Source organism: Falco peregrinus, chromosome 1 (assembly GCF_023634155.1).
Source record: "Falco peregrinus isolate bFalPer1 chromosome 1, bFalPer1.pri, whole genome shotgun sequence".
NCBI classification, from domain to species: Eukaryota; Metazoa; Chordata; class Aves; order Falconiformes; family Falconidae; genus Falco; species Falco peregrinus.
Window position 1 is genome coordinate 126,838,961 of NC_073721.1, and position 26,470 is coordinate 126,865,430.

At 41.1% G+C, this 26,470-nt stretch overlaps 1 protein-coding gene across 4 annotated transcripts; it reads right to left on the reverse strand.

Moving 5' to 3' along the window:
- On the reverse strand, positions 1-26,416 carry MORF4L1 (mortality factor 4 like 1). Of its 4 annotated transcripts, XM_055817120.1 has the most exons (14): positions 26,272-26,416; positions 21,616-21,662; positions 18,514-18,581; positions 16,607-16,672; positions 16,091-16,177; positions 15,277-15,357; positions 12,567-12,629; positions 7,195-7,220; positions 6,490-6,578; positions 6,080-6,181; positions 4,413-4,501; positions 2,980-3,152; positions 2,533-2,617; positions 1-718 (listed from the first exon to the last, which is right to left on the reverse strand). In XM_055817120.1, the coding sequence occupies exons 1-14, from the start codon at positions 26,309-26,311 to the stop codon at positions 634-636; spliced, it is 1,101 nt and encodes a 366-aa protein (XP_055673095.1). In that variant the 5' UTR covers positions 26,312-26,416; the 3' UTR covers positions 1-633. The 4 variants fall into 4 exon arrangements, with proteins under 4 accessions (XP_055673095.1, XP_055673106.1, XP_055673099.1 ...); XM_055817131.1 differs by lacking the exon at positions 16,607-16,672; XM_055817124.1 differs by lacking the exon at positions 12,567-12,629.
- Between the last annotated feature and the right edge of the window lie 54 nt (positions 26,417-26,470).

The following is a 26,470-nucleotide window of genomic DNA, read 5'->3' on the forward strand; positions in this document are numbered from 1 at the left end:
TTTGAAATTAAAAAAGTTTATTTGAAGATTTGTAAAACAGCTCTGTGAAAGACCAACGTTTCCAAGACACTACAATATGATAACGCATTTTCCTATTGTTAGAATATAAAAAAGTCACAGTCCTTCAACTATCTAAATAAAAGCTTACATTTATAGAACAAACATTTTACTCGCCATACAAAGAAAGTAAATGGGTTTGAAAGTCAGACTAATCAATAGCACCAACACTAGGTGATCACAGCCCTCAGGGGTCCGAGAGGCCGCGTTTGTCATTCCTATGCAATAAAGCAGGTTAGTGAGGCAAATCTTAACAGCAAAACAGACCTACGAGCACTGAAGAGTTCACGCAATGAAATACCATAACGCATTCTTTTTACATTCCATTGAGGCAAACAATAGTAGCAAGCCAGAAACACCAAAGAGTTCCCGTTAAACTCCAAGCTTCCATTTCGGGACAACAAATCTTCAGAACTTACAAATGCCAGCTCTATTTTAAACACACAACTTTATTCACTTTATGTTTACATAATATGTGCAATAGAGACATGTGCAATAGAAAGGTGAAGAACAAGATGTAGAAGTGGACAGTATTACAAGGATCCAATTATCGCTTCACTGTAAAGCAGCACAGTATTATACTGCTTTCCGGTGATATTCAGGAGGGGCTACTTCATAGTCGCTGGCACTAAACAATGCAGAGGAATTCTTTGCTAAATACCTACGAAAATAATAAAAAGATTAAATTAGTTTCTTGTTTAAAGTCTCTGTTATTTAGCAACAGGCAAGCAAATCATGAGGTGTTTGCTGAGACCATAAAACCTGATTTCAAGAGTACAAATCAAACCTGTATCTACTAAAAAGTCATCTGTAAAGCAATTAGAAGATTTGACAGCTCATGCAAAAAAAAAAAAAAATCATTCCAAACAAGCTGTCAAGCAGCTCTGGCTCCAGGTGAGCCCAGAGAGGTTAAGATTACCAGGATGAAAGTTTACATTTGAGGTTCAGTCAGCTGCTGTATCAAGAATTGATTTACTAGTGGTTGTACTGAAAGGGGTAGGGGCACAGAATAGGACACCATAAAGTTCTGTCTGTACAAATATGGAACTTGAACGGCTAAATGAATGATGGCTAGAGCAAAACGGGCAGGGGTCAGCTAAGCACAGTAGCAGAAGACAAGCATTATATGCCACTAATTCGCATCAGATGGATTCAGGGATTTCTGGTCAATGCACTGCCCTCACATTTCCATCTTCACAGCTGAAAGCTCTTTAGCACTTGCATTTCAGGCTGACCCAAAAGACTATGATCTACCAAGACTCTGGGACTAGTCCAAAGCAAGTTTGCCCTGGAAATCAGGCTGATCCATTTCCAGCTCTCCTGCAGAGCCATCCGGGATTTACTGAGGGTTTTCTTTCAACTTCCAATAGCTTACCCATTCACAGAGGCAAGAGCCGGTATTTACTGCCAAAACAGCTTAATGCTTTGTTACTCTAATTATTTACAAATCTGTACTTCCAAACACTATCACTAGACCACTAAAGCCTTGTATGAAAACACACAGAACATTTCTCCATGACATAAGCACAAACGGAAGTTTACGGCTTTAGTAAATCTGACTAAGAAAATATGCCAGTACAGCAAAAAGCTGCCCCGATGCTGTGAGCTGGCATGCAGCTGAACAGGTCCACGCCACACACCTGCCCCTGTGTGTATGTATACATAAACTGCAGAAGCATAATACTAAGTTACTCCAGTGTGGTACAGATGCGTGGAAGCTGCTGAAGTCATGCTCATACATACATATGGGGGAACACAGGTATGACACCTGACACTAAACTGAATTTTAATTCCATTTTAGATCCTTACATTCAGGAAACATTTACACGTGAAATAAGCAGCACGTGACTTCATAGTTCCTTATAGCAGTGAGGGAAGTATTTCATCACCTGTCTGAAATCAAATGTCTGATTTTCTTTTTTTTTTCCCCTTAAGGAACATTTAGCATTACAGTCTTTGTTATTATTTAGGATGGTGTTTTCCATCCTAAGTGTAACATGTATACAGCACCACAGGGTAGGAGTGCACTGAAACTACAATAGCAGTCTGTCTCAGAAAGAACATTAGTTAAGGTTCGTAATTTTTTAACATTTACTCAATTGTTGTTGAGTAACCGTTGTGTAATTTAACAATTTGCTGTAATTATCATCTGCTTTTTATAGCAGCTACAAATAAATGCTGAAGTATTTATTTTGAAACAAGTAGCAGACTTGGACAGTTTAAAAGTGCAGACTAATAGTTATGTAAACAAACATCTAACTAGCAATAAGCTCAGCATAACTGGAGAGAAGTTAAAACCAGTCTTACTCATGTTACTATAGAGCAGAGTTTGAGAAAGCTTCACTGCAACCTTTGAAGATACCACACAGCCCCAAGATTGTTTATAGCTACTGTTCACCGAAAACAGGCTGTATTACAACAGCCTGTGCTTATTGAACTTTTTCTTTCTTGCTGAAAGACTTTAAAAGTACTTACTTTAAGAAGTCATGCAAATAGTTTAACAGCAAAGCCAGACTCTTCTCATCAAGAGGAGTGTAAGCAAGCATAGCTCCAATTCGTACTGTTTTAAAAGAAGCAGCACATGTTATAGTTGTTGTTTATAACTAACAAGTATTAAGTACAGTCCAGAACCTTACAGTCAGCACATAAAAGCAGCCCAGGGATCCATTCCAGTATATACAAGCTCACCTAAAGCAACTAGAATATATATATATATATAAAAAAATAGTTGAAAATCTATTTCCATTCCAAATCCCTGAATGGCTCTGAACATTTTAGGTACATGGAGTAAAGAAAGAATGAAACCATGTGTTTCATAGTTGCTTGTCAAATTGCTGTAGTTTTTTCTGCACTCAAGACAGGAAAAGGAAGCATTTGAACACTTCTAACTGGCCTTCTTCAGTCTCTGGAGGTCATACTCACCAAATAACCTCAGTAGGTGCGGGGCACCATAGACTTGAGACATTGGAGCATCTGGGTGATCTGCTAAAATTTCAGCATACTGGGGCCTCTCAAACTTGTACAGCAGTTGAGTTCCCAGCATGACATTGAAGTATTCTTTAATTCCAGCCACAACTTCATTGACTGCATACTCCCTGGTAAACAGAGAAAACACTGCAAAGCCTTGTTCTGACGACTAGACGGATGCAAGATGAGACTCGGCTTGGTAAGTCCATCAAACTTGTAAAGATCTTTTACAAACCTTCAGATTTTTCAAGGAAATTTGTCTGGAGACCTTAAAACATACAGCCACAGGGAGCAATGCATTTCAAGACCTCCTTTAAAAATGGACTGTTCTGAACTCAGTGAGAATTTAGGCAAATCAAGAAAAGCCTCGCTTTTAGTCATCCACCCAGAAAAGTGAACCCTTAAAGCAGTCCTTTCAAAGCAACAGTATGTATGTATAAGGACACTTACCGGCTCTTAACGTTTTCAACCAAAGTTAATCCCAACTCACACCAGTTTAAGTACAATACTACTATAAGTAATCAGACTGAACTCCTCCTTAATGGAAAGGGACCACCTAATATTCCAGGCAACTGACCCCTTCTAACTAGGCCTCTCAGTGCCATATTCCTGCAGGCCTCCAACCTCACAACTAATCGAAGAAAACTGCATAGAAATTAGCAGTGACACTGCACATTTGAGAAGTACAACCCTCACTTCACCCTGCAAACAGATTTACAACAGACATTAGGACAATTACATAAAAGAATATTAAAACACCCCGACAAGTCAATAAATGCACCCTCTTGAACGGAAGAAAATAGCTGCACATTTCTAGTTTCTCTCCCTTTAAAACAGGAAAGCTTCGTTTAAGAATAAACACACCTTGTTTGTTGTCAGGGCTGGACTGATGGGGTAATTACAAATAAGAATCTTCAAAGCTATCACCTCAAAGTAATTAGCTTTGCTCATCTGATGCTTACTACCTCCCTGTCCCCCACCGCTCCACCTCCATGAGGAAGTCCATCCGTACAGTAAGGCTTCGCTCATCTGCTAGGCAGCTTTCTCGAGAAGTTTGTTCAGCTCATACATAGCAAGTGCCACCAAATTTATTCACTCAACATAGGAAGCCTGAGCTAGAATGAAGGGGTGGAGAACTATTCACTCTGCTTGTACCAGCTTCCTTCAGGAGGCGGCTTAGGGGAAGCGGGGGAAGCAGAAATAACATCCAGAAAGTAGAACCACATTCTTGAATTACATCCACAAAGATTTCTAAACTCCTCAGCCACCCTGGTCTTGGAACATGAAGCTGGGCATGAGGCTGGGACATGTTTAACCGTCCACGAAATACAAGGCCAACAACAACAGCAAAAGAAGTATATTTAAGGTCTGAAATGACCACTACTTACTTGTTATCAGTATTTCCTCGTGATTTTTTGTAGTTTGCATAATCCTCTAAAATGGAGTCAACATTCTTCTTGGCAGGAAGATAAAAGAGCTACAAAAGAAGTAAGACTGAACAAATACAAGTTGTCTGGTTTAGGCAGACATTTGCATCTGCAAGCTAAATTTAAACCAATGCACATAAGGACATTTCTAGAATAAAATTAACAGGTTAAGATGTTAAGTGTTATTAAAAGGAACACCCAACTATTTTAGTTGTGCATCCCAAATAATAAAACCAAGCCATAACAGCGACCTGATCCACGTTTCAGTTTAACACTTGTGCTGCTCAACAGCAACCTGATGAGCTCCGCAAGTCACGCAAAGCACACACATGCCCCTACAGACCTGCCTACCCCAGGCCACACAGCAGTTACCAAAGGAGCAGTGACCATTTCGCCTGTTCTTCAGCCTGCTGCTCTTCTCGCATCCACAGGTCAGCACCTGGCACTACTATTGCTGTGAAGCAAAAATAGCCTGCCAAGCACCTGCCGGGAAGTTTCACTGCCTGCACAGTGAAGAATATTAGAGCTACATCAGAGCTCACAGAACTGAAGACAAAATATTCCCAGCCATGATTCATCTTTAATACCATACACAGATCGTCTGTACCCACAGACGCTAGTTAGCTGTATACAGCAAGGCTCAGTTGTGCAGCAAATTCATATATTTGGGGGATTTTATTTTTCTGAGGCATGGGACTCAGTTCACTTACCTGTTTCCTTTCACAAGAGCACTAGAGCCTGAAGACATTCTGGGGTGGGGGAAACCCTAATTCTCCAGAACTGGAGATACTGTAACACAAAGCAGTGTTACAAAGCACCTTTACTGCTGAGGCAAGTTTAAGATTTGTATTCACCAAGAAAAGTCAGCCTTATTCACATAGGATTTGAACAAGATTTTTACATGTCTGGGATTGCAAGAACAGAGACAGTACCTGGCAGCAGCAGTAAGTCAGAGCAGGCAACTGCATCCTATCAAACAATAACAAGCAGTTTTCAACAGTAGCGTTTTCTATGCTTCTTGCCAATTTCAGTGGTGTTTCATACAAGAAAAAAGTCATGATTCAGTAATATGTTTTAAGTTCCTGAAAGTGTTTTATACTTTCAAAATGGCAAGCAAAGTTAAATTCACTGTGTTTCGGGAAGCTTTATGTGGATCCAGGCTGGCAGAAGTTAAGGATCGCCACCCTAAACGACAGCTTTCTGTCAGAGCTGTAGAACAACTTAAGAGACTTGCAGAACTTGGCAGTGAGTGAAACAAGGCAGGAAGAAGGAGCTGAGGCAGAACAGCCCAATAGTAAACTGTTCAGAACATACCAGCAGGCCAAGCACGAATAAAGTTAACACCACACTTAAAGCTTAAATAAGTTGTTAAAATTATTGCCTTTCTAGCTTATGCTTGATTAGACCAGGTCTGTTCTACACATTTACACGCAACTCTGCTGAGCCACAGTCCTACTAACAGGTGACCTTTGGTTAAACCCTAACTGGAATGAGAACTGTCAAGTAAGCCATCAGGCTGCTGTCAAACTCTACAAGAGATTTCACTACCCTGCACTTGAAAAGGATCTACAACCCTAGTTTTAGTGTCCTCATCTATATGTGGCCAGATTGTCTATTTGACAAATTACCTGCTTTTGCCTGGTGATCAAGTCCCAGTCATCTACCAGCCATGGTTTCAGCTCTTCTGGGATTTTCACCTTTACTTCAACTCTGTTCATAAATGTTTCTTCCTGAAAAGAAGTGAAGCCAAACTAATTACTTTCAGAAAACTGTCCAAGCTAAGAGCCACCCATATTCCTTGTTTTTACAACTGAAATACACCACTGGACTAAGGAATTGCTATAGTAATTGCTGTAGGCTCCACAGGGAACAAGGAAATAGCTTGGATTTTTCAAGGCCACTTGGGAACCTTAGTTTTGCAAGTTGTAACATTTCACACTGCCATACTGCAGGACAAAGTATTGCTGTCTATATTTCTGAGCAAAGCAACCCTCCTGTTTTCTATCAAAAATCCTGTGAGAGATTCAGAAATACATACACTTTCAACCGTTGGATCCACTCGAGCCCTTTTCTTCCTAGGAGGCTGAGGAGTCTCACTGGTACTGCTCCCTTCTCCAATTCCTGGAGCTGCACAGAAGACAGATATTGTGCTGCTTAAGAAATCTGGTAAGTCAGTAAGAAATACCAGTAAATAAAGATTTAGAGGAAGTATTTAAGACTCACGTTTCTTCAGGTCATCTTTTCACTTTTGTTTTAAATATTACTTCTGTTCTGGAAGTCCTACATATTTCTGACAGCTTAAACTGCTATATTTACACTTATAAACTTACTATATATATTTACACTTGAAGATGGAGGTTTCCACACTAATGACAAACCATTATGTCAGTATCTGTAACACTCTTCAGAAGAATTTTTGGAACCAGCAGCTCAGTTTTGCAGGTATGTCACATCTCCATCTCAATAAGAAAACCTGAAGTTTGACTTAAGAAATTATTTCAACAGATCCATGGGGATATCACTTTGCTTTTAGTTTGCAAGAGGTCAAAATCTTGACAGACTGGAACAAGTAGTTTGTGTACAAACCAGAAAAGTATGCATTCCTCCTGACTAAGAGGAAGAGACATCCAAAGTCCAAGAGAAACAACATAAGGTGATATTAAATAAACTTAGTTGAGGCAGATTTAAGGTCTTATCCTTCACAAAGGATATCCACTTATACACAAAATAAAGACATACTTACTTTTCTGTTTGTTCTTTTTAGTTTTCCTGCAAGAAGAACACAAATTGTTGCAAATAAAGATAGCCATACTTAAAGAATTGAAAGTAGAAAGCCAGAAAAAATGTCCACTAAGTTCAGAACAATGAGCGAATACTCAGTGGTCTATGGAGTATGCGGATAAAAGCACAGGAAAGAAGTGTCAGATATGACTTAGCATCACAGTAATGACACTACAAGATTTTCATTTATCAGGTTAGAATTCACCATTTTTGGGGGGTCACTAAACTTAAACCTACAAAACCACAGAAGGCACGCCAAGAATACATGAGTATTTAAAAAACCCTACTGACCCACACTTATGCAAGTAACATCTACAGATGTGTCATACGCAAGTTCTCTTGGAAAACTACACTAGATTTGTAGGTCTTTTATTTCTGTATTTCAGGGATCTCTTGGGAGACAGAATATGGGACAAGGAAAAAGAAGTGCTGGGGATTATCAGATAAATCTCAGTCAACTGAATTAACTTCCAGTAAAGTAGTGAAAACCCCACAGTTTTACCACTACAGCAGTAGAGTGAAGTTTAAATAGCACTATCCAAATTACATGCATGAAGCTGCATGGACTGCCTACAATTCCATCATCAGCTTTTAGGGGAGGCCACGATTACACTTGCCACTTACCAGAAACGTTTGGAACGGTACTAAATAGCATTGTCCATAATATTTACCTTCTTCCAAATGCTTCTCACAAGACTTACTGTTTCTAATTTACACGCTTCCCTAAAGTCCCTATCCTTAGCCCTTATTTTTATTCCACCTGAAGAACTGTACTTACAAAAAATTTAAAGACACCTGAAATGCAATGTACGTGACATGTAAATATTCAATAGGACAGTTTAATTTGTCATTGATACTCTTGGCCTAACAGGTTATTTTTGTTATTATCTGAACTTTGTGTATTTACTAACCATTTTCAGAAAGTTTAAGAATACTACTAGTCATGTTTCAATTTTCTCACTACCATTAATAGAAATCCAGTTAAACCTCTCAAAAAATTGCACGTTGTGTGGATAAAACTCTTTACCAGTACAAGATTATTTCCTTGGAAATTCACCACTATCTCAAGTGACTCTTGTATTCAGGCTTTGAACTGGGTTTATCTGAATCAGGAAGTAGGTAAAGTTCTTAGGAAGGTCTGAAGATAGGAGTGAGGCTTTTTTCAAGCTTCAAGTCAAACAAGCATTAGGCTTAAACTGTGGGCAGAATAAAAATCATCTCTCTCCAGGAAGAAGGAACAATTGCCAAGTTAAGTCACTGATAACAGACTTGGGTATTGAAGAGAAAATCTTTTCTTCCAAACCTAGAGTAAACAAGGAGGAACAGGGAGTTCTTTCCAGAATTAGTATCACAGATAAACTAATGCTTAACATTATTTTTAACAGCAGAGTCTTAAACTGGGACAGGCAATGTAAGGTACTTAACTACCGCAATTAAGACAGTAAACCACATCTATGTTACTGAAGCACAAAGTCTATCAAAAACCATTCTAAGCAGTCGCTTGTGGTCTCCCACCTCATTCCTTATATTTCAAGTCATATGCCTCTGCTTCAAGTCAAAGCAGCCATCTGTTTGCAAAGTCTAAAAGACAAATCTGAGTTAGGGAACAAACAGAAAGAGCTAAGGTTAGAGACAAAACATTAGCATTGGGCAGACTTTCAATAGCCTGTACAGCAGACCGGCTGGAATCATACTCTTCACTAGGTGAAGGCAGCTGTGCCAGGTGAAGCGCTGCTGTTGTGTACAGTAACTGAAGCAGGCAGTGCACTCAGTATCCAGGAGAAAGACAGAGCATCTGTATCACAGAGGTTACAGCCAACCCTACTGATAGAAGTTGTAGCCCAAGATGAGCAGCACATCTTAGATAACTAGATTACATTAATCAGACCAAACACAGTCAATTTGAGATGTACAGCTGAAGAACACCAGGTGTGTTCCTCATGATGGCAGACAACGCCTTCCTGCAGGGACAAATGGAATGCAAGTCCTGAAGTGACACAAAAATGAAACTTATCTAGGATAGGTTACAACACATTCTTTTGTGCCACTTCACAACTATAATATGAACAGCAAGCCCTATATTGCTGCATAGAAGCAATATAAAAGCTTTCATTGACTTCTCTTTATACAGCAAGTACAGCCCAGCTGCTATACTTCATTCATCTATTTCTCTATTGACTGGCATCTTTCACTGAAAACTGACCACAAAACTGAAAAACAGCATGGAAGTTTCAAGGAAGCTTCTGTGGAAAGAGTTTTAATTAAAAGACTGAACAGAGGCACCAGGTGCTGAAGATTTCACAGTTCAAACTTAAAGGATGCATCCCGCCGTAATCAGACATCACCTCCTCAAAGAAGCAGGGCTAGCAGCCTGTTGTGGTTAGAAGCTAACCCAGCCCTCGTTGCAGGGTTTTATTTTAGCAGAACAAAACCACGCAGCTGTAACAAGAATATTGAAGTATTAGGGATCAAAATGTGAGACTGAATTAGAAAGCCAAAAATAAGCGAACTACTGACATAACCATCTGAAATTGTGTAGAAACAAGGCAATCAATAGAAAAACAGTATTACAGCTTACAGAACGGCTCACAACAATGAAATCCTATGGATCAAAGGTGACAGACGCAGAAGGAAAATAAGCAGTCCATGCCACAAGAGCGTAATACTGAAATTTCACTTTCAGTACCTGAAACAGGACTGTGCTCGTGCTGAAATGCTAAGACTAAGAATGATGCCATAGAAGACGGCATACTGAAAGACTGCACTTCACCTTTCCGCAGACATTCATCAGAAGAAAGATTATCAAGTATCTGTCACAGAACCTCAAGAAGCCAGGAATCTTTGCACAGAAGAGTTAAGTGTTAATGCTCAGATCTCTAATCTAGAGTGTCTTCTGGGACATGCCTAGAGAACTGTCAGTGGAAAATAAAAATAGCTTAGAAAATAAAATTCAGTACAGGCAAGTGGCATCAGGAAAAATCCAACACTTTGGAAGGTTTACTTACTTCACAAGAGTTAGGAATCCATGACGTAGATTAAAATGCAGTGGACAACAAGTATTTTACTCGCCCAAAATCCACGTTGCTTTTAAAGGGACTTAAAGGTCACTTAGAATGTCTCTACAATAGCCGGTTAAGATATGAACAGCAGAGAACGAAGGTAGCTACCCGCTTGGTCTCAAGACATTTGAGTTGAATAAATTTGTAAGTGCCAGAAAAAAAAAGAGATCAGGTGCTAGTTTACTAACAAAACAACAGTTGTAACTACACTATATGAAATCATGAAGCCTCTCCAGGTGTATACAACATCTATAGCAATTTTAAAAAGTAAATTAAAAGATTCACGCGTGAAAAGCAAGTGCGCTGGGAAAAAAAGCGTGAAATCACCTACTATTGCTCAAGTAGCTTGGTCACTAAAGCTGTGAGAAGAAGCATTCTGATGAAGATGCAACTGAACATTAGCAAAAGGATAAAAAACAAAGTCAGGATTATATACACCTATGTCTCCTGTGCCTGGCCAGGCAACCTAACCTTAGAAGACACACAATAAAACTGGAACAGGTAAAGAACAGTTGCTAACGTACTACAGCTTTATACCTGGGGTAACCATGCAGACAAGGGCTTTCTGAAGCTGACAACTCGGCAGGAAGAAGAGGGGAAATGTCATAGAGGTATTGCTAGTGATAAAAGGTGAAGCTCAAAAACCCCAATCAATCTTTCCTCAAAACAGATGAAAAAAAAAAAAAGACCAAAAATCCCAAAGCAGTAGACATTAAAAAGACAGGAGTCATCCTCTTTCCTCCCCTCTTCAACACAATCCTGAATTAAATTGAGAACACACCGCCACAAGATGATGGGGATGCCGTAAGTCCTAAGGGTTCAGAAGTTATTAGATAAATATAAGACAGTCCTACAACGGGTTATTAAACCCATCACATGGATGCAGCCTCCAGCTCTGAAGTCCTTTATTACAGACTGCTGGAAGCAAAAAGGGTATTTGGGGGACAGAATCATTCTAGACTTGACTCCCTTGATTATCCTTAAGCACATGTTACTGGCGACCATTAGAGAGCAGAAGAGGTTAGGAAAATCTCTGTCTGGAGCCGGTGTAGCCATTCCAATATTGTTACAGCCTGAGACAACTGGCATGTAGGCAGCATTCATATGCTGCTTGACATTTAGAGGACTTCAAGTAGCTTGTGAGAGCTACTAGCTGTGCCAAAGATAGCAGAGGATGCCGCAGGAGACAGGCAGCAGGAGCATATGCTTTTGAGTAATATGTTCAGATTAAGAACAAGACTCCTATTAGAAGAAAAAATAATAACTCCCAAGTTGAGATACTGTTTTGAGAGCATCTCTGATCAGACTGCTCACATATGTCATTTACAAACAGATGCTATTCTCAAATTTGTTATCCAGTGCCACAGCCTCTCTCCAGAATTTGCCCTTATTTTCAAAGCACCTGTTAACTCCAATTGTTTGTTGATTTTTTTATTATTATATTTTTTTTGCAAGTTAATCATGTTAGGCCCATGCAAGGTAGCATAAACTCTTCAAAGTTGGAATTCAGCAGAGCTACATATAAAACAGTCTGGAGAAGCTAATACCTGTAGTGTTGTATTTCATTTTTGGCAATCTGCTATAAGCGTACAATTTTTTTTTCTATGATAGCTTCTAGTTATCATAAGATGAATAGTTATTTTAAAAACAAATGTATACAACCTGCATTTCATGCATATTTCTATTTGATCAAATCTTGCTTCAAATAGTCTCAACAGCCTTTTGAGCCAGTTGCTGCAGTTTACAGAAAGTTATTTTGAACTGACTCCAGCCAACATTAAAAATACAGCACCTTAAGGAGCAAGTTCAAACCTGACATTTCTAACACCATCTATCATAACAGTCTCGCTCCCAAGACTCACAGGAGATGGTGCCGTTTGTTACCAATTTCCACGGACGCCGGACTCCTGGCCTCAGTAAGCATGCAGACCAACTGTAACCTTCTAGAACTATCCAGTTTCAAAAATCTGAAGTCAGTTGTCCTCCACTTCTTGTTAAAACAGTGGACACTGAATGAATTTGACTACTCATATTGTATACTATCCCAACTGAAAAGGTATAGAATTTCAGAGAAACTAAAACCTGGCAGACCATACCAGCTTTAAAAAAAACCAAAATGACATACTGCAGTACTTGTAATTGTTAACTGAACTGCTACCAAAGCTTACATCATTACAACTGAGGACTTTAAGAGGCTCTAAAAGAAATCTATGAAAGCAAGGAGATTTGGATTTCAGGATGAAAATCCTGGTTTGACAATCCATCCTTAACTCACCGCGTCGATATTGTAGGGGTCTCCAAACAGCAAACAGTATGCGCTCCATCTCGTCTGAAAAATCTAGGCACAATGGGGGTTGAGTTAAGGAAAGAATGTCAGACCTAGTGTTTAGCCTTAAAGAGAATCTATTTAAGATTCAAAAATTCACCTTTTTAGCAGCATATTATAGTCTTACTGAACATTCCTGGAGGATAAGTTGTGCTTAGATTGTTATTTCCTTTCCATTACTGTTTGGCTATCTGAAGAATAAGTTTCAAAACATAAGTTACCTTTCCCTTTGTTTGATCCTCCAAGAATGCTACAAAAGGTAAATTTTGAGGCCCAAATAGGTTGACAGCATCACCCTTTTAGAATAGTTGCGTGATTAGTTTCTCCCCCTCCCCACCACCAGTACTTTACGTATCTACAGTGACCTTAGATTTACAACAAGAGAACAATCCAGAAGTTTTATTTTGGAACTGTATTTTGAGGGTTTTTTTCAGAAGCCATCTCGCCTTTAGCTGCAAGCAGGATGCAAGAAGCAGTAGTTTAATCAATAATACATCAGCAATATCACAACCCTGCATCACTGCTAGGGTAAGTCAAAGCATTTCCTCTCCCTCAGCCTCCAAATAGGGAAGAAAAACAGGGAGACTTTGTTGAAAGAAGCACAGGTCTAATTTAGAAGGATGCATTGGATGCTGGTAATGGCTAGAGACTAGGAGCAAGATCAGTGCAACAAGCATATGAGACCCTGTTATAACTTACTCACAACGCAAAACTGCTTTTCTAATGACAATAGTTTTCCTTCTTCCCCTTTACAACTCTGAAAATCCACCATCAAGGAGTTAATTTTTTCAATCAACATGAAACAAAAGTTTCAGAGAATTAGCTTATTGTCTGTTTTGCTACACTGGAAACAATCACCCATGCTTAGGATAGTGATGCCAGCAAAAAGCAAAGCCACTCCCTTTTTCCAACTGGTTTCAACCAAAGAGTAAAGACAGACCTGGTAACATGCTTTCAAGCTTTAAAATTATGCTGAGGCTCCTGAGGAAGTAATTTTTGCTGTGTGTCTCTCCCTTGGATACAACATTATCAGGTGTGGTTGAAAGGATTAAGCAAACTTGGATTTCAAGCACAGATTAAGATTTAGCATTTACTCAGCCAGAGAGAACAACTCATCCCGCTGCAATCAGTGTGAACTACCAAGATGACTAAAGCTGACAGTATGGGGAAGCCTCATCCTGAAGTTACTATTGGGATGTTCTCTATAATACAAATTGTAGACATTTACAATTGAGTCATCACTACCTGTGTCAAAGTTACACATGAAATTAACTCTACTCCCACTAAAATGCAAGACAACTCAAGTGCAACCACCTCATAAGCAGCTGAATTAGTAACAGTCATCATTTAGATCAGTTTTAATTAGATTTTAATGCCATTCCTTAGGAACTGTCCAAACAGATATTTGGTTGGAGTTTTTTTTTTCACTCCCAAATGAAGACAAAAAGGTGACTAGGTCCCTGTCAGAGGTCCATCCCGTGCTGTCAGAGCACCCCAAACCGGTGGTGTTAAAAGCACCCCAGAAGCTACAGCAACAGACCACAGGGGAGCATGCATGCAGCATTATGGCCAGATACACTGGACTCCCATTCCAGAGACCAAAAGCCAATTTACAGACTTGGCTAGGCTTTGACTAATCCTGAAGTAAAATCTGCACTCAGTGTCTAGAGCAAAAAAGCCCTGCGCCCACTACCACTGCACTTCTCAAATCAATGATACGTATTTCATAACGAAGATGCCCATGAGACATGAAATCTGAGGCTGCTGTCAAATGCTCTTCTTAGGAATTGAATGCATTTCAGCAGCTTCCTCATGAAGACTAGAATCATAAATGAAGTTCGGAGTTCAAAGCGTCACATTAGTAATGACCACCTTCATAATTAAGTGAAGTACTACCCCAAACAGAAGAGTTTCATGGCACATAAGCAAAGCAGTAGCACTGTACCGATTGTATGAGAATCTAAACGTAACACCACACAAGACTATTCTGAAAAACAGAAAGGATGGGATGAAAGAAAACTGACAGTTATATCCTGACAATATTTTTTCTAAGAAATGTCTGAGCTTGCTTCTGGTCTCTTAAGATGCAAACCCATTTTTAATCGTATATGGGTTTAGTTTTGTCACAAACAGCAAAACAAAGACCCTTTAAATCCAGTTTTAACAATTGTAAGGTAAGAAGGTAAGGCATTTTACAGATTTTATTCAAAAGTGCTTGCACAGCTTGGAAGAATGTAAAATTCTATGCAGAAACTGATTTACTAAGATACACAAGTCTTATGAGGATTCACCACTTTTTGAGTGTCAGTTCACTAACAGGAAAAATAAAGAGTGCAAAAAAGTACAGAGTGTTAGTGTCTACTCAGTACCTTGACTCAGTATTAAACACCACACAATCCAAGAAGGTAGTTTTAATAAAATACTTCCAACAAAGCCCTCTTTGGTATCACAGAAGTGAAACACAGCTTTTGGATGAGTTGTGTCAGAAGTAACAGTTTAGCCTGCAGAACCGTTCTAAGAAAAATACTATTTAAACATCAATAGTAAAACTGACAAGCAAAAGTTTGGAAGGATTTTTGGGTGGGGTTTTGGGGGTGGGTTGTTTGGTTTGGTGGTTGTTTTGTTGTGGGGGTTTTTTTTGTAATAAAAAGCTTCTTACACTTCAACATTTTTCTGCTGCAGACCAGAAGTCTTCTTGCCCGGAGCAGCACCTCTCATCTTCCCCTCTGCATATTGTTCCCTTTAAAAAGAGTAAATTCATAAATAAGACTTTAATGGAAGCAGCAGCTTGCTTTCCCTCAAAGGTGACCAGGTTATGGAAAACACTTAGTGACTCTGTGAATCAGTGCGTGTCACGAGCAGGAACAAATTCAACTCATTGTCAAGAAGATTTAGGCTTCATACAACGCTCGGTAGTATGAACACCTGTTTCCTCCCCCTCCCACCATCTTTGTTATTCTGAATCAGATGGAAGCAGCACACTGAAAAATACAAAACAACTTCTCAATAAAAGCATTTCTATTAAAAAAAATGCAAGATTAGCACTCATAAACAAAATAGTAATCAAGGTACTTGGAGGCATCCTGAAGCTGTCTGAGAAGATCCTTACTACTTTAACAATGTATTTTATAGATACTGCACAAGGGTCATTTTTTTTTTAGCCCCCTAATTTCCACATTAGAGGAGGTACTTCCAGCTAGTCAGGCTGCCTGCCTTCATCAACCCACCCCTCCTTAAAACCTCAAGTCACCATTTTACAGCTAAGTAGCAGCTTGCTCTTCTGAAATGCTAGAGGACAAAGATCAGAAGACCTCTGTAAGCCAAAGCACCTCAAGATTAAACGAACTTTATGAACACCTCTTGAAGGCTTTTTTTTTTTTATAACTCACTAACTTCCCTTAATACATAGTTGTTGGGTTGAAGCTCTACAGAAAAATTGTTTACTGACAAGGACTTCTAACAAAAATACTTACTGATTGGCCTTTTGAAGTTCTTTTTGTTTCTGCAAATTGGTATCCACGTATTTGAGCACTCTGCTTTCTGGAACCCATTCATCCCAGCTGAAAAAAAAATTTTAAAAAATCAAATGATCATTCGAAACCATCACATAATTGCATTCTACACACAACAGTCAATTAAAAGCTTCACGGAATTTGAGACTGAACTCTGCTTTTGTGTCAAGTCATGGACTGGCACAAATGGAAGTGTAAATTACCAAACGCATTCCCCACTGACTGAAGCTGTTAACAATTTTTCTAGGGAAGTGTAACCCTCAGTAATTTCCAAAGAGTTTCCCAGACTTGAAGGATGGGCAATTTAGGAGGGAGGGGACTGCCTTTAATTTAAAAGAAGCATCTCAGAAAAAAAAAAAAATAACTGTACGCTTACTAAATTATGGGACACCTGCAGCCGTAACTATATCATGAAGCAAGTTTCCTTTATCTATTCCAACATTTTATAGGTTAACAAATTCAGCAATAAGATCTTACTGTAAGAAGAAGAGCTCTGATTTCTGTCTGTGAAGGAAACCAAGATGGCATGAATATTTGAAGAATCTGAAGTGAACGATTTAAGAGAACAGGTGTTGGGGAAATTGCCATTACGAGCAAGAATTCCACTTTGACAAAGAGTGGATCATCTGAGCAATCTGACAATTTATTTCAAATAAAACACATTAAAAGTGGCCAAGTTATTCTGAAGTACGCAAGTTAAAGCTTTTTTATATATAAAGAGTTCTGTGTCATTTTCATTTCATGGCAATAGCTGCCAGTCTTGGAACATCAAGTTGGCAAAACCAATACTACTACAGGAGTAACAAGGTCTTCAAGAGTGTTAAGAAAAGGCAAGCTTAGCATCCAAAAGTTAGAGAAACACATGTCCAGCTGTACACATACTAAGATTATGTTTTTAGGACAGTGCTTTGGTCAGATATTTAAGCCACTTATCTTACTCCTGCCTGTACAGCTGCAAGAGACCTTCAAAAGAAATGCTATAGAGCTGTGCGGCACATCATACTGTACAATGAAGAAACTTTTTTGGTATCCTAACTGTTGGTATTTGGAAAAAAAAAAAAAAAAAAAAGAAAAAAAAAGTCAAGCAATTAACACGTAACAAAGGCCCATAATTACAGAAACCAAAATTAAGGAGTCATATTGCCCCAGTCGTCTAGATCTTGCAGCAACGCCACTTTTAATGTAATTAATTGGAAGCTTGAAGGCAAAAAAACTCAAACAGCGCAAGCAAGAAAAACAGGAGTCACGACATCACTTATGGCACCCTTCATGGGAGATAAACAAGGAGAGGAAGTATCCAATTTATGCTGCCTCATTAATATACAGCAGCCACCATAAGAACCAATTACACTCCCTGTAACTGTCAGTGCTTACAATAAAACATTTATCTGTCCAAATGGCAGGGAGGGTGTGTGGATGCATTTAAAAAAGTTACATATTACAACATGAAGTTCAGCTTGTAGTCACGTCAGTGAGATCAAGATACTAGTGACTAAGAGTCTTCACTCGAGAGTCTGCAGCACTGAAATGAAACAAAACTGGAAAGTGCTCTCTGAAATACTTCTGGAGTCTGAAGAGCTGAAGATTTTAATTGCTAAGAAAAAACCCCAAATTCTACTTTTCCTAAATTCAAAACCTAGCAGCAGAACAGAGTTCAAATGAAAAAAAAAAAAAAAAGACAAGTACATAAATGCAATAATCTCATTAAACTATTCACCTTCAATGGGTTCAACATTTATTTCAGAGACACCTTTATTCCTCAGCAATCTTTCACCTAGAATCCTACCATTTTTACAGAAGGGAAAAAGTATCTCTAACTTCACCTTAGCACGAGAGGCAAGAAGTGAAATATCGCCTAAACCTGCCCCTGTAAGGGACTAAAATAGACAGCCTTTCCCATTCTGAATGCAGCCTTCAGTAAGGCATGCTTCTCCACGTCTCGGCTGCCAAAAGTGGTATAAAAGTAAAGTACACTGTGCATTTGAGTAGGGATTTTTACTTCACCTCAGTATGGGTTGCTTCTCCTACGAACGCTTAACAAGGAAGTTTGCATACTAGGTATTTTTGCCAGGGAGGAATTACAGTAACTATTTCCAAACTTGAACGAACAGAATGCTATAAAGCATTCCCGTTAGTCTACTGACACCCTAAGCTAGTCTGTCCATACAACCAAAGCCCTCAAGGAAATGGTTAGGCAATGTTTTCTTTGTGTCACTGTAACATCGGCTTATGTATAAAAATCATTTAAGTCAATTTTAGAAACACTCTCCAAACACCACTGACATGGTAGTGCTAGTCCATCAAGCTCACATTCAAACTGACAAAGCTTGCATTTTCCCCATAAAGGAAAAGGAAATACTGCTTTCATTTTATATGATACTTACTTTTTATTCCAACCACTGTAATGGATAAAGTATTTCACTTGCTTGTCCTTTATGGCAACCTTTACACACTGAAACAAAGAGGAAAGTACAGTCAGTACCAATGAGAACAAAGAGATCTGCGTGAGTTTTGCCTTTTTAGCTTTCAGAGTTTAAGCATGCAGAGATTTCCATGCAAGCGATCCAAATATCAGCAGCTATTTCACAGCAGAAAGGAAGTTCTCTCACACAAATTACGGCCTATTTATGAATTCAGAAGGGCTAGGCAAACAAGCACCTCTGCTCAGGTATCCAAAGGGACACCTTCGTTCATGAGAAGGATCAGAAACCCCTGAGGATGACCAGAAGAGTAAACAAGCAGTCGCTTCACTACCCCCAGGTTAGCCAGAAGCCATTCCACTAGAGAGCTTGTTCACATGCAGGCCCCTACCTCACAGACAGGTAAGCTGGCTGAAGTAGAGGAGTCTTCAAAAGTAAAATAAGTAATATGGATCTCTACAGCCAGAGAGAGCATTATATTCAGTAGGAAGAGTTGCAGTAAGGGCTTCTTCTAGGTTAGGAATGTATACACGACGTAAATAAAAACAGTTCTTTCCATCAAAAGACTGGCCTGAATACAGTTAACCTCCTCATACACTGATAGTTAGGCGAGACCATTAAAAGAGGGAATGTACATTACAAGGCTGCTCCGAACTGCTCCACAATATCATTCAGAAACGCTGCTCTCAAATTTTTCTGCCTTACGGTTTAGCACGTTCCTACTCGCAGCCTGCAAGACCCTGCCTTGGCTCGGAGGAGTATGTTCAGGTGAGCTGGAACAACTGTGCACGCTGCCCAGTAACAACACAATCATGCTCATACCCCTGCAGTCTAGCATGCAAGAGCTCAAGTCGCCACATCTATATAAAAGGAAAAAAACCTCACAGCCAGAGATACACCTCTTCCTGAAGAAGAAAAAAACCCCCAACAAAACAAAAAACCCAAAAAACAGCCCCGAAAGGAAACTACATAACCCTAGCTAGATTAATTGTGCCCACCACACATCCCTGAACTTCTTGGCTATACCAAATTAAATCCACCACTTTAACCAGAAAGTTATCAAGTCTCGTTCTGGAGATGCTGAGATATAGATGCCACTGTAACATGTTAACAGTGAAATAATGAGAATCTTGTAAAACATGAAGAATCACCCTCGTTGGTCCTAGCTTTTAGTGCCTTTTTAAGGATTTTTTCCATTGAAGTAGAAAATTACTCACAGAAGTCATAATTGCTATTTTCCTGCCTTGCTAATTGAGTCGCCTCTAAGTATTTGAGAGGGCAGAACCTTCTGCTATACAATGTTTTCTCAGGACCACTGTGGTGACCTCAACGTTGTATACCCTCTTCAATTTAAAAAAATCGTCAAGAGAGGAACATCATATTGCAGTACTAATGTCCAAAATGCCACATAGGGAACTTAAACACTGTCTCACCTAGACTTGCAGCTAGGAGTAAGGATATCCTAATCCTGTTTTACATCCTGCTGCACCAGGGGCTCATTTTGACAGGCCTGAAGTTAAAACCAGGACCATGTGCTTAGAAGTGTCTATTTCTTTTGAAGAATATAAGAACTGAGCACGAAGTAGAAGATTTAAATACTTTTCTGTACCAAAATCTTTTCCTTCCTGCTGGAGGTTGGATGGGTCTTAAGTGAATCTCCTTGAACTCTGCATTGCATGGAGATGTACACACAGTTGCTGTTTGCCATAATTTCTCACACTACTCTAAAACAAACAAGTGCTTCTCTGATCATCTTGCCATGGGAAGCCAAGGATATGATCATCAGGAACATAACTTCCGTATTTAGACCCACAGAAAAAAAAAAATAGATCAAAGGAACAGGAGGAAAGCTGAGGTTATTACTCATCACTACCTACAAAGTACCTTTGTAAAATTAAACCCAGTTCCTTTTGCCATTTCAGGAACCCAGAAGGATCCAGACTTAATATAAATAGCCAGCCACAAGCTATCCTGCCAACCAGGAAATCCCTTCTAGCACCACGCTGGCGGAGCCAGCTCCTGCAACACTCACCCCGCCTGTGTGTAAAGGAGAAAAGGGGCACAGCGCAGCACGGAGAAGCACACACCACTGTAGCAGCTCTGGGCTGTTTTAATTGACCAAAGAGTTAAGATTGCTGCTAACAGAAGTTTGTTTCCACAAAAACAGAAGCCTTGATTACTCTCCTCTCTGTACTGGCACCTGGGCAGGCACTGGCAGAAGCCAACACTGAGCACACATTCACAACACACTTGTCCTCCAGTTCTACAGCAAGGGAGAGAACAGAGCAGAATTGCTAATGTGAAAATGTGTTAGACAAACACATCCCCTGTCAATGCTCTGGGCATGATTTTAACATTAGAATGATTCTCTCCTGATAGCATGAAAAGAGATGTCAACTTTTCTAGCTGCCTCTCTACTACTACCTCTCTGAACTTGTCCCATCAATTAACATTTACTGATGTTAAAACCTAATGGATTTAAGTATCTGTTTAAGGTGCCCCAGGAATTCCTGCAAGTCTTCTAATCCACACAGCTACAAAAGCCTTCTTTTTTTTCCTCCGAATCACAAATTCGCAATGCATGGTTTCTGTGGTTAAAAAGCCAGAACTGAGAATGCCACTTCTGTTGTCACTTTAATCCAACATTATCTTCTGCGGTGTTATCTTATTTGAAGACCACTGATTGTACTCAGCCACCTACACCTCTGAGGAAGCTCTAACTGCAGCTAACTTACTAGCTCATGCATTAGCACCAGCACCAACTCCTATGGGCACAAATGATTTCCAGTGTCTGGGAACACAGGTGTATCAGATGTTCAACACATAAGACCATTCAGACATTAGTAGTTTACCAGAACAGCTGCACAGTACCAATGGCTTTCTGAAATTTTTCTATAATATAGAGTTCCAGGATTCAAAACTGATTTCATACATTATCAGGGTTTCATTCCTTTTAGTTTCAATCCTTAATCCCATCTAGCGAGGCACAGCAGCTAAACTAACACAATTGCTTGTTTCCCTGGGGAACAGCCAGAACCCTCTGCAGCAATAAGCAACCACACATACCTTTGCTTCATAAAGGAGAGGTCCATGAAAACAAAGCACTCGTTCACCTGGAAGAAAGTTGCAGATAAACATCTTAGTACACCACCAATGTGCCACTTCTGTAAAATATGTCATCAAGTACAACACAGAATGAATCCACTGTCAACCTAGAAAGAAATTCAAAGGCAGATACTGATTTGAGAACGCAGGCTGGCATTTGGGAAGCAAATTCACTTGCGTACAAAAAAGGATCAGAGCTCTGATTATTTAGGTCATGAAGTAAAGATTCCCAAGGACCCCTCTGAAGAGCACTCATGCAAGGACAGCCGCAGGCAAACCACATCCAAGCCTGCCCAGACTTCTGCAGAACATCTGATGACTTCAACAAACAATTGGCACCAAAACGTACATTCCTGCCCATACGTCCAGCCACTGCCAACTCAAGTTATAGACACCCTCGCACTCCGTTGCAAGGCTGGCATGGAGAACTCCTTCAAAGCCTTGAATTTCAGATGCAGACATTGAAACACGCTGGCTCGACACAAACTGGCTACTTCAGCCCAAGTACTCAAGCAGTAAGCAGGTAAAACTGTCTTACTGTAAAGGATTCTTTAGTCTCCGTGACACTGCATTTTGATTCAGAGCAGGAAATCAGCTCTTGTAAGTGATGTCACCTCTGCCTCTTAAGCTTCTGACATAAATAAAAGCAAGTGCCGTTAGTGCTCCTTTTCCTGCAGGAAGTACACCACCTGGCATTTTAGTTCAATGAAGCCAGGAAGAAAGAGACCCCGACATTGTTCCCCCATCCAGCTTGTGGGACAGAAGAATGCCAGGTTTGTGCAACAGCAAGAAAAATTGTTCACTGTGGTTTTTAAGTAGGAAGGGATTGTTCTTGAGCCTGGGTTTTTTCCCTCCTCAATGGCAAGGTCTTATTGTGCAGTGACGTTGTGGGAATGTGAAAGTACTTAACACAGGATATCTGAGTACAGATGTTTCCTTCACGAAAACTGCAGTGCCTCACATTTTCAGAGACAAGCTGTGCAACACACAGCCAGTTCTTGCCAGTATTTCCAGGTCATACAGGACAGAAGAGAGCTGCCACTGTCACCATGTGCAGGCTGGGCAGTACACACACGCAGGTATTGCTGAGGGACTGGGCTGGGAAGGCAGCACGCAGAAGCAGGCAATCGTGCCCTGAGCAGAACTCTGGATACCTTCTTCCTCATGAGCAGCTCGGGGACGACTAGGGTAGAGGAAGGACCAGTTCACAAGCTCCAGGTTTAAAAGTACCCTCCACTGTAACTTTTACTCTGCTCTTCAGAACAGCTTCCTGCATATTCAAGGGCTAAATACAGTCGGTGGCACGCTGTACCCCTTTGACCCTTGTGAATCCTGTACAATTCTGGCTTTATTTGCCTCTAACCCAGACACAGCACCACATTGATGAAACTTTACCCAGATAGGCTCTAAACAGACACTCGCTCAGCAAACAGCAATGGAATGTCCCCACATCTCAATATTTTATTTTTTTTTGTGAGGTGGCAGAGCAGTTCTTGTGCTTGTTCCCAAAACACACTGCTGGCAGGGTCAGTGCAGTTATGCAGTTTATCAGGTGGCTGATGACAAACCACCTGATTTTGCCTGAAACAGATGAGGGGAGGATTCAGACACACCATTTCACCACCAAGACTGCGAGACAAGCAGACACAGCGACAGCCTCTTCAGCCAGCACAGCTGCTATCGCATTTCATCTAACATATCCAAAATCTGATTGAATGAGATGCAACTATGAAGTTCCTACTTCGTTCCTGCACTGACTAGAAAGAATTGCTTATGTTTTAAGATTTCATTATTATCCAGTCTGTAGGAACCCATGCCCTCCATAAAGCTGAAACAAGTATCCACAGTAAAGTCTAAGAACACAAAACTAGGTCAGAAATTTCAACTTGCAAAATGCTTTTATGTATCAAGAAACAAGAAGGTTTAGAAAAGTTCTCACAGAAATGCCCATTTTGATACATTCAGTACTTTTTTTTTTAAAAAAGGAAAATTTTTTATAATGAGGGCTGACAAGGATCAGGAGTTACATTATCCTCATGTGTCGTAGCACTCGCTAGTGCTACTGGAAAACACATCTCCATTTCAATTATTGTGCAAGGTCTTCCTAGGCAAGATGTCGACAGTTAACAGTAATTATTTGTTTTTAAAACACACAACATGTATTTCAGTTTTGCAGAAAGGGTTCCTCTGTTTTCACGATAACCTAACAGGCTCTTGCTCCCTCACAGCTTACTCCAGGAGTGCACAAGGCCTCTCCTCCCAACCTACAGACCATGCTTTCCTACACACCGCTACCGCTGTGGTGAAACACCCACACCTATTCCTTAGCCCAAAGACAACATCTACAGATCAGCTCTTTAGCTGCAATAGCTAGTAGAAAATACCAGAACATGCTGTTACCACCCCTGAATGCCAAGCTACACAGTGAGTTTCTGTTGCATACGAATGGCTGGCACCTGGCCAGCACATACTGCTCCAGCATCAGCTCAGCTCCGAACGGGAACGTCTCCTGGCCTCACCCCACCATCACACAGCTTCACGCAAGGAAAAGCTCGGGGAGGTCAGAATTCAACTGTCCACTCCTTCCAGCGTTTTACAGTGCAGAATATTTATAGAAGCAAGAGTTTCTCAATCTGTGGAGCAAGGATACAGCTACCAAGGAAGTCTTCCCATTGGGGTCAAGAACTGCCTTAAGCAACTCAGAAGCTGAATCTGACATCTGAGACTCTTTTGTATTTGCCTTAAAAAAACCCAGTAAATCAGTGTCAAGATACAGAACACCTGAGTACCTACAGCTTTTAATTCATAGTTGCCCCAATGCTGATCTCATTTCTCATGCCTACCTAAAAACATCAGTCCCAATTTTGAAGGGTACTCTTATCTCTAGCTTAACATTTAGGTTTTCACAGTAAATTTAATCTCCTCCTCACCTTTTGCTCTGTGAAAAGCTCCTATATGGATAACTTCTAAGTCTACCTACCACTCTTTGATGTGTGTTTAGCTTGAAAATCTACAACTAAAGTAGTTCTCATTTGTCATGCTGTGAAGAGCCACAATAAAGCATTTTGAGTTTTAGGCCTGCAGGAAGCTTTCTTCACATCACTTTTCTCCCTTTTAATGTTACAGCTGAGATCAAACACACATTATGGAAAAAAGCCTAAAAATTTTAACTTCTGTACTAAATTTAGGTTGCTCGTATTCTTACAGCTATAAACATAATTTCAGTCTGGAATTCAACTTCAGTTTTAATTTCTGCAGTTCACTCGATATCACGTTTATTATTATAACACAAATCATACATTAAAATCTTGATTATTTCTGCAGGTTAATACCACCATTGGTATTAATGCACGGCATGGAATGCTGATGCACAATGGAACACGTTCTGACACAAGCAACCACGAAGCACATACAATTACAGAGCTGTTTAAGCTACCCAGAACTGCCGGCTTCCAGTCATTCTTCTGCGACCTGTGCTTTTAAAGATCAGTCACAATCATGTGGAAAGTCCTGCTTAGAAACCCAAGCAAGGGACAGGTAGAGAGGGAAGTGGGAACTATGTCTTAACTTTACCATTGCCTAGCACTGGTATTTTTATATATTAATATATATAATATATTATTATCAATCACAACCATTACCTAAAAATAAAAATGTATGTAAGTCCCATAAATAGCATAACCCTCATTCACCTAAAAAAAATACAGTATCTGTGGGTTTTGTTGTAAATATGGATCCCACCGGGACTGCCAGCTGTTGTCCAATACTCTGAACCTTCCAGCATGAGGACCCCTAACTGAGCTCCCTTCCAAGGGCCAGTAAACAACCACCATGTTTCAAATTAAAGAAAAATAAAGATCCCGACAGACTTGGGAGATTTCAACAGTTTTAATGCCAATGAACGTCCACGCCTGCAAGAAAACGAAGCATATTTAGAATACCGGGGGAGAAGGAGGGCCCACGTCTTACTGGTAGGGAAGACGAGGAACAGGAAGAGAGACAAAGCCTGCGGGAATTCATTTTTCCACGTCTCCTCCCGCTGTCAGGGCTGAGCGGGGAAAGCGGAACCCCGAGCCGTGCCCTGCGCGGAGGAACCGCGGAGCCCGGGGCGAAGGCGGGCCTGCCGGGGGGCCTGGCCCCGCTCCCTCAGCACCAGGCGCTGAGCCGCCCCCCGCTGCCCTGCGGGGAGCCCGGCCGCAGGCAGGGCCGCCCCCCGGAGCCCCGCTGCAGACGGACACTTGTCGCCACGTCAGGGCCCCCCAGGCCGCCCCCCGGCCCCGGCCCCGCTCCCGCAGCCCCAGCGCCTCGGCCCGCGGCTCTCCACGGACAGCAGCCGCGTCCGTGCCCTAAGCGCCCCCCGCCCCTTGGAACCGCTCCCTTTGTTCCTCTTTAGGCCACCCACCGCCGCCAAACCGCCGGCAGCAGCGGGCCGAAAGCGCCGGGGGATGAACAGCGGGACCCCCCCGCCGCCTCACCGGGGCCCGGCCCTGAGACAGCGCGGACCGGCCCCTCCCGCCCCCCAGCCCCGCCGCCCGCTCCCGCCCCGGCCTCTGCCCCCCCCCGCGAGCCTCCCCACCTCAGCGTACACCCCGCCCCGGCCCCCCCACCCGCACTCACCCTCCTGGAATTTGGGCTTGGGGTCCTGCTTGGGCGCCATTTATAAGTGACTCTCCCTCCTCCCGCCCCCTCCCCGCGGGGGCCTCACCACCTCCGCCGCATTCTGCGCGGCCGGCCCCAGCCCTCGCCGCCCCGCGCAGGCGCGCTGCCGCCCGCCGCCCCACCCCCGCGGCATGCCGGGACGTGTAGTCTGCGGTGG